Source organism: Mytilus californianus, unplaced genomic scaffold, assembly GCF_021869535.1.
Source record: "Mytilus californianus isolate M0D057914Y unplaced genomic scaffold, xbMytCali1.0.p SCAF_7, whole genome shotgun sequence".
Taxonomy (NCBI): domain Eukaryota; kingdom Metazoa; phylum Mollusca; class Bivalvia; order Mytilida; family Mytilidae; genus Mytilus; species Mytilus californianus.
The window spans coordinates 52,091,398-52,100,340 of record NW_026262723.1 but is presented as its reverse complement, the minus strand read 5'-3'; the positions used below and the strand labels follow the sequence as shown (position 1 = coordinate 52,100,340).

The window sequence follows — 8,943 nt, the reverse complement described above, 5'->3', positions numbered from 1 at the left end:
AATCTAGCTATCCAGCCAGTGTCTATAGGTATTTGATTGCACTTGATGTTTGTACTTACATACATGTAGAGAAAATCACTGAAATCTAGCTAGCCAGCCAGTGTCTATAGGTATTTGATTGCACTTGATGTGTGTACTCACATACTTGTAGAGAAAATCACTGAAATCTAGCTATCCAGCCAGTGTCTATAGGCATTTGATTGCACTTGATGTGTGTACTCACATACATGTAGAGAAGATAACTGAAATCTAGCTAGCCAGCCCGTGTCTATAGGTATTTGATTGCACTTGATGTGTGTACTCACATACATGTAGAGAAGATAACTGAAATCTAGCTAGCCAGCCAGTGTCTATAGGTATTTGATTGGTCTTGCTTTACCACAAAAAAACATATGTTTTCATAAAACTGAGAAAAAAAAACAGTTTGCATATATCTATTCATTAGCATAATAACTAAAAATTCTCATTTAACTCTTTGACATAAGATTTGTTCTAGTTAAATAATGGAATGTAATAGAAACTTGTTCACAACCAGAAAAATATAAAATGTTAAACACTCTAACAGTTCTGTATTTCCTTCCAGACTGAAAAACACCCTAAATCTTTTAACTATTAAATCCTGCCAACAGCAGTTCTGTATATGATTTTGATACTGAAGTTTTACATAGCTTGCACGAAAAATTAATGGAAAACATATATAAATCAGTTACTCTTTGATTTAAACCAATAAATATTCACCAAAATAAAAGATTTTTTTAACCCAGACTATACACCTGTTGCCAGAACATATCTCCAGATTCATATTCAAACATTCTTATTTTGACAATTTTTCTAAAAAAATTATGCCATTTACAGAAAATAATACAAAATTACTATCTTGGTTTGATATTTTTCTGCATAAAATGTAGGTACGTACGTACTCAATTCATGTATAAAAATGTTTAAATATTTTTTAATATTTGTATACTGGCATCAATAAGTACAACTTAAGTGATTATAAAGATATTTCTATTAATTTAAGTCTCTCTAAAATCTAATTTCAAACTATTCCAAAAATGCAATTTGTTCCATAAATAGTATCCTACCGTAGTCTATAATCGGTCATAACGTTGGTTCGTTCGGATTTTGTTATTGTACTTATCATACGGAAAAACTCCGCATTGACGTCACTACGCTAATACCAGCGTATAAAATTAGTGCAGAATACATTTTTTCTACACTTCTAAATAAAATGATATTTCTAAAGATATGTTTTCATTATTATTCTTATGTATTGTACAAAAATGCAGATTTTCTAATGGCCATTTCAAACCTGACTTCCGAATGCCTAAAAACATTTCAGAACTAAAGAAAACCCCTCTTCCGGCCTCCATTGCTTTGTTTGCATTCCATTGAGCGTCATCAATCTTAATGGCAGACCAAACAGGCCAAGCCAATCGTATTTTTAAGAATTTCAAAATGGCAAGCACCTTACGTCTTACGCGATTTTCCCGCGAAAAAAACCCATCCAAATTGAAAGAAAAACTTTGGGAAACAAACGATAATCATGCCATATTTTTGTTCAGGAATATAGAGTAGGTTAATAAAAAACAATATACATATATTTTTCATAAAAAAAAAATTTGGTTTAATATTAAGAGATCGATATTCTGACCATCAGTAAATATTCATATAAAATTCCATTGATGTCAAATTTCATGGCTAATAATGAGGTTTCCTATTGAATAAACCCCCAATTTATTGCAAACCATTTCAAAGCAATATCATACAAACAAATAATATAATTGCCTTGTACTAAAAAATCACCTAATTGACAGTAGAGCAATTTGATTGGATATAACGATTCAATGTGTCACGTGGTTTTGAAGCCATTAGAATGTGAATGTAAACAAACCGGGTCAGCTGCTCCAGTATCGAACAACATCGTACATTCAGTGGCTGAGAAACAATTATGAGTAACCAAGCTTGACAATACACAGTAATAAAAAAACGAAACTAAGTCTACAGAAAAATAAAATAAAAAATGGCCCTAAGTGCACGACTTACCACCATTGCGGGATACTAAAAAATAAAATAACAAAAATGCCGAACTCCAAGGAAAATTCAAAACAGAAAGACCTTTATAAAATGACAAAATCAAATCCACATCTAACGAATGGAAAACTGCTGTCTTATTCCTGACTTCGTTCAGGCATTCCTTATGTAGAAAATGGTGGATTAAACCTGGTTTTATAGCTAGCTAAACCTCTCACTTATATGAAAGTTGCATAGAATTCCATTATATTGACAACAATGTGTGAGCAAAACAAATCATTTTTCCTTTACAGAAGTTGTAAAATTAATCTTATTCTCCAAACACTTTAATCTTATACAAAAATTAATTTGAGCACTAGTTCCAGTTCCAGATTTATTTCAAAAGAATATATATTTTGTTGTTGTATTGATTTTATAAAGCTCAATTACTTCTATCAGACATCCATTTTTTACCAAATTAATTCTTTTACATTTTAAACTAGCTTATCAAATCTTTGATACAGTTGTTTCAATCATTTTTGAACCAACAGGCTACCAATAAACTATGAGTGTGACTTTGAATTTACCTTGGAATTTAGTATTTTTGTTAATACTTTTTTTACATACTAATCTTGTCAACAGAGTAAAATTTAAATAACAAATTGTTTTGATTAATTTCTTTATCTTTTAAAAATGACCAACTTTCGTGTATGTAACAGTATGTGACACATTTAGCACCATGTTAAATGTTGGCAGGTACACACTATGTAGATATTGCACTTTCAACATAACACTACTGTCAGCTAGGTTGTTCTTCTAAAAATATTTACTACTGTTGTCATAACAACAGATGGGTTCTTTCAAATCCTTGAGCTGTAAAGAACAAATATCTAGTAAATATGCATTAAGAGTATATATTTTGATGTGAAATTTGTTTTAATCAGAGATTTATATGCACAATTCTAGTGCATTATGACATCTTAGACCACTTGGATAATTACTGCTATCAATTCCCACAATTGATGACGGGATTAATTGGAATCAACGCTGTGCAATTCCAGTTGGTGTTTCTGTAATATTTCAATGTTACAGTTGATCATATTTTACAAGTATTGAATTTAAATAAGAATAACAGTACTGCTGTGATTCACGAGTATCACTGCATTTGTGACCGTTAAACCCAAAAATGATCATGGCAAGTCTTGACATCCTTGTAATTATTAATTGTTAATGATTAAGAATACATTTAATTAGATTATTATTCATTTTGATGTTACATTTGTTACTAGCAGAGCATATGACCTCACTTATTAAGTCCTTTACCAAACATTAATTGCTTATATCTTCGTCAATTGAACTCTGGTGGATATTTGCATGTCTCATTGGCAATCATACCATATCTCCTGAATTTTATATACAAGATTTCTTTATTAATCTGTCTGGGGTCAGGTCTGATATTGGTTTTCTTTATGAAGACATAATGGTTCCAATATCATTTTTAAAGTAAAATCAAGAACACTTAAAATATGTGATAAATATCTTTCACAAATCCTATTGGGATTATACAGCCAGCCAATGTAATGGTAATGTGGGAAAATGTGTTCAAAATCACCTATTGTATCTACTTGTTGGTAAATCTTGTGCACTTAGGTCAGGGATGGGCACGATTACTGACAAATGTAATCGATTAATAATCGATTACATGAAGGATTGTTGTGCAATCGATTAATAATCGATTACTCTGATTTTTGAATGTAATTGATTGCAATCGATTACTTTATCAAAAGTAATTACATTACTTTTCGATTACTGTCAATTACATGCTACAAAATAACCAAAAAATAGTAAAGTAAGTTAAACACAATTATGTTGCTCAACGTTTGTATAGTGGAAATTTAGAACTTTTTCAAAAACAGCATTTAAAACATTGTTTCCAAATTTTAAGTTGACAGTTGTTTTGTAGATGGAATCTCTAACTGAGGATAAGAAATATTCAAAAGTTCTTGAAATTTTGGCTTTCAACATGAATGAGAGATGACATATTCACATTGCATCAATCATTTATTTATATTGTAGTTCTGTTCAAAAGTTTTGCTGTCAAACTGACTTAGGGTAGTTTTTTTGTTGTTACTCATTAAAAACAGGTATATTTTAACATAGCTAATTACAATTTTGGAAGTTTTCTCTGAAAAAAAAAATAGAATAATTAATTAGTTCAGGTAATTTTTATAAAGATCAAAATATGACATGCATGAATTAATCCTTTTGTTTGGATAACCAGCCTTATTACAGGATATAAAACTGTCAATGGAGTACAATTTATAACCTGGGACAAAATAATGTAAATCTCCCTCTTAATTAGACATAATTGAAATGAAAGCAGTCTGCATCTTATTGATTAGAAGTCTTTGATCATCTGATTAGTAAAGACAAGAAGTTTTTTCAGATTTTTTTATTCTCTAATCAAATTATAAACAATATATATTTATAGTGTCAAAATGGGATACATGCATCTATTTCTGAAAAAAAAAGAATTTAAATGCATAGCCATTGGTTCATTGTCAAAAAGATTTTGTGTACTTTCTTAATTTTAATATCATAACATTATAAGGAATCAACTGATTATCTATTCTAAGCTAAAATTCCAACTCTTATTGAAAATTATGATTTAAGGAATTTTAATACAAATAAGCTTACCACTTTAATGTAGCACATAACTTAACTTAAGACTCATTTCTTATTCTAAATATATTTTCTTATTTCAAATCTATTTTCTTATTTTAATATAAAAGGTCTTGAATTATTGACAAGCACATAAATCCATTTATTTCAAAACCTAGATATAAAGTAACATTTGGTAGGGGATCTGGTTGATCATAATGCAGCTTGAGACAATAGATAGAAATAAGGCATTTGATAAACTCTGGAGTCTTATCAATACATTCTATTTTATCTGTACTATAAAGTGCTGAATACATACATATTTTCATTTAAAATAGTTTATATTTCATCAAACTATTTTACTAAAGTAATCGAAATGTAATCGAAAAGTAATCGATGATTACATCATAATTTTTGCTGTAATCGATTAAATTACGATTACATGTAATCGAAAAAATCTTCGATTACAGATTACTGTCGATTACTGGAAAGAATGTAATCAATTACAATCGATTACGATTACCCCATCCCTGACTTAGGTACACACAAGCTTACAATTATATCTGCTTTTTCAAGATCAAGCTACAGTGAATGGGTCATGTCACAATTTTTTTTAAAGATATTGCATACAACTTTAGTCATGTTTAATTTAAATTCTAAAAAAACATTTAAATCAAGTATTTTGAATTTCTCTTTTATTTTCCAAAATATAATTGAATCAATACATTTTAAAATAGATATGCATTTGTATTTAATGTACATTAAATGGGTGAAGACTTCTTAAAATTGTCTTAAATCATCAAATCTGCAAAACCAATTCATAGATTTTTTCTTAAGAATTAATATGTTGTTACTTCATACATTTTATTTTCATTTTGATTTTTATGTTGTAACTTATCTTTCACCATGTTGGTAGTGAAAAACATCAACATTACATTCTATGGCTTAACAGCTCAAATACATTACACTCATTTACACTTATGTTTATGATTTGTATTATTTGTTCAACAAGAAAACTAACTTGACTGATTATACATCCAAAACAAGAGGTTCCTAAGATCTTGATTCCCTAATCTGTCAAATTATTGCTGTTTACAATTTCTACCTATCTATCATAGTTTTTGAGATACTAGGCAACAATTGCATATTCTATATTTTGCAACAATGAACATGTTTGCTATCAAATCCCTGGATACAAATTTTAAACTAGATTCCCTAAAACATTAAGGTAAATTTGGTCACATTAAGACTAGCAGTTTTAGAATCCTTGAAGTGGTCTTAATATCTTACAATAACATATTTGTTTAAGAAAATATAATGTACTAGGTTTTGCAATATGAGTTTTTAATGATAATTTTGAGAAAGTTCTACCAAGATTTTACCTGCATTCTATACAACTGTTAATCCTATTTAACAATGTCCATTCAATAATATTTTAGCCGTTATAACAGTTAAATAACTTTTTGGGGGATTTTTTTCAGTTAGCTTTTATCATGTCTAGGTTGAATGCCAAAACTTACAAAAATCTGTGACTATAGACCATTTACTGTTCCTTGACCTTAACCTATGTATTAAGGTTCTTATAAGTATTGGATAATCAGTCTCTGCAAATTAAAGAACCTTTGTGAGTGTGCTCACATACACCACACCCCACATTGTCACTGGGCAAACAAAATCTCACCCGATTCCTAAGTTCAAAGACTCATAACTCCTACAAAAGTAAACTGATAAAAATTTCTTGTGAACATGCACATCTACATATGATGCCCTTATTATTTACAAAGTTTCATAAAATTCTGTTCTGTGGTTTCAGAGGAGTTGCGATGACAAACTGTTGCAGTAGTATATTTAGGCCAAAATTCTTAGTTCAAAGAGGCTAACTCCTAGAAAAAAAATTGAATCATAAATTCCTGTTGATGTGCACGTCTACATAGTATGTCCTTATTATCTACAAAATTTCATGAAATTCTGTTGTGTGGTTTCAGAGGAGTTGCGATGACAAGAACAGGACTGACGGACTGACAGAGGGATGGACGGGTCAAAAACTTTATAACCTACAGAACTTTGTTCCGTAGGGTATAATAAAGTTCTTCTCCATATGCAAGAGACTTGTATCAGTATCTTTTGAGTTAACAGCATGCAGAAAGTCAAGTTTCACATCAATAGAAGTCAATGCAAGTCAAACTTTTGCATTGGAAGGTGTATTTTGAGAAAAAATATATTGTTCAGGCTTAGAATCCTAAAAAAACAGAAAAGTAAATTTGACTTGACTTAACTCTCAATATTGGTTGCTTACATTGGAAATATTTTGGCATTCAACTTTTTTTTTAGAGAAACTCAAGCCTGATAATTTCACATTTATATATATATAATAAGTAAAGACTCAAATAACCACTGAGGTTGCACAGGTTTCTTAAACAATGGAGAATGCTCTATGATATACATTTAAATACCAGGTATATGGAAATATAAAATGTAAAAAATGAGCCAAAAAAGCTTAAACCAACTCCAAAATGGGAAGTGCACAACACCAATAGAGGTGTAAACTATCTATGAAGTTTCAAGGATTAGGGTAAAAAAATGTAGGAGGAGCTGAATCCACAACATTGGTACTGTCTTTTGAAAATATTGCTGAACAAGAATATTGGTCCATAGGCAGATAGGACACCATGCCTCATTAATAATATTGCACTCACATGTTCAGTGAATTGTGAAGTCAAACCCCCAAATTAACATATATTTTAAGTTCACAATATAATGAACATGTGTACTAAGTTTCAAGTTGAGTGACAACAATTTCATTGCAAAGTACCCTATGCCAAAACTTATGCCTAATCAAATACATTTTCATGTTCAGCAAACCCTGAAATCAAGGTCAAAACCCTTATTTGACATATTTTTGAAAAATTCTGATCATAAGGAATATGCATATATGTGTACTAATATAAGTTTCAAATTGAAAGGACCACAACTTCATGGTAATTGACCTAAAACCAAAGCTTTAACCTGATACTGATCTTGAGAACAGACAGATCAACAGACAAATTGAAGGACGCATAAACTGGAAAATATAATGCTTAGCTCCAAAAGGTCCAAAGTCTGGAAAAAAATCCTATAATGATTATATAGTAGCAGGTGAACAACTTTAATATGTGTGCAATTATTCTGTGAAATTTCATAGATCTGAGTTGAAAACTTTGGAGTTGATTACACAAAATAGGTACAATGTTTTGCAAATTTTCCTGAAAAATCACTAAGATCCCAAGTAAAAAAATAGGAAAAAATCTTCCTACAATTACATAATAGCAGGTGCACAACTTGAATGTGTATGCCATCTTTCTGGGCAGCTTCAGTAATCTGGGTTGTAGGAGTACTTAATTACACAAATTAGTGTCTACTTTTCCTTGCCCCATGCTCATCATCATACTTTGAGCTGGGTTTTGCATATTGAGCAACCCAGCTAAAAACAACAGGTTTAGGAGTAATTAAAAGACTTTGGAAGAGTGTAAATTGAGGAGACAGTAGTTTAACGATGTTCAAATATAGATAATCAAATAGGTAGAGACAAACCAAGGTAACAAGGGTGTAAGCCATGATATATTTATTTTGTACCTTTTTTCTTACATCCTTAAGGTTAAGTTACACCACTCTTTGATTAGATGACATATCAATGAAAGTATCTATTGAAATCACAAAAAAGAAATGACTAGAAATGCTTACAATGCATTTATATATTTTACATTAAAAAATTGTTTGAATATATCTATCATACAAATTTAATCAAACAAGTAATAAAATTGAGAATGGAAATGGGGAATGTGTCAAAGAGACAACAACCTGACCAAAGAGCAGAAAATAGCCGAAGGCCACCAATGGGTCTTCAATACAGCGAGGAAATTCCTGCACCTGGAGGCGTGCTTCAGCTGGCCCCTAAACAAAAATATGTACTAGTTCAGTAACAATGGACATCATACTAAACTCCGAAATATATAAAAGAAACTAAAATTAAAGCATACTTTCAAACCGTATTTTAGTCTTTCATTGTTGTGATGAACATTTAAAACGTGGCATTAATAGATAGAGTTGCATTACACGATTCATCAGAAAGCTGGGCAATTATTTAGTCAAGAAAATGGGTTAAATGCGTTTAATGTTAGTAGGTTATTAAATTTGTGTAATAATCTCTTTTAAATTGTAAAAATATCAAATCATATTCACGGTTTACAATTACAAAAAGCAGATATTACCAAAGTAAGATTCCTCTCAAAA

The 8,943-nt window shown here is 30.2% G+C and overlaps 1 protein-coding gene across 1 annotated transcript in view; it reads right to left on the bottom strand.

Moving 5' to 3' along the window:
• Positions 1-2,072: 2,072 nt before the first annotated feature.
• Positions 2,073-8,943, bottom strand: part of LOC127709720 (uncharacterized) — a 53,446-nt gene continuing 46,575 nt past the window's right edge. The window contains exon 20 of the mRNA XM_052215384.1: positions 2,073-2,886. Coding sequence (XP_052071344.1) covers positions 2,852-2,886 — 35 coding nt within the window. The 3' untranslated portion in view covers positions 2,073-2,851. The remainder of the gene's footprint in view (positions 2,887-8,943) is intronic.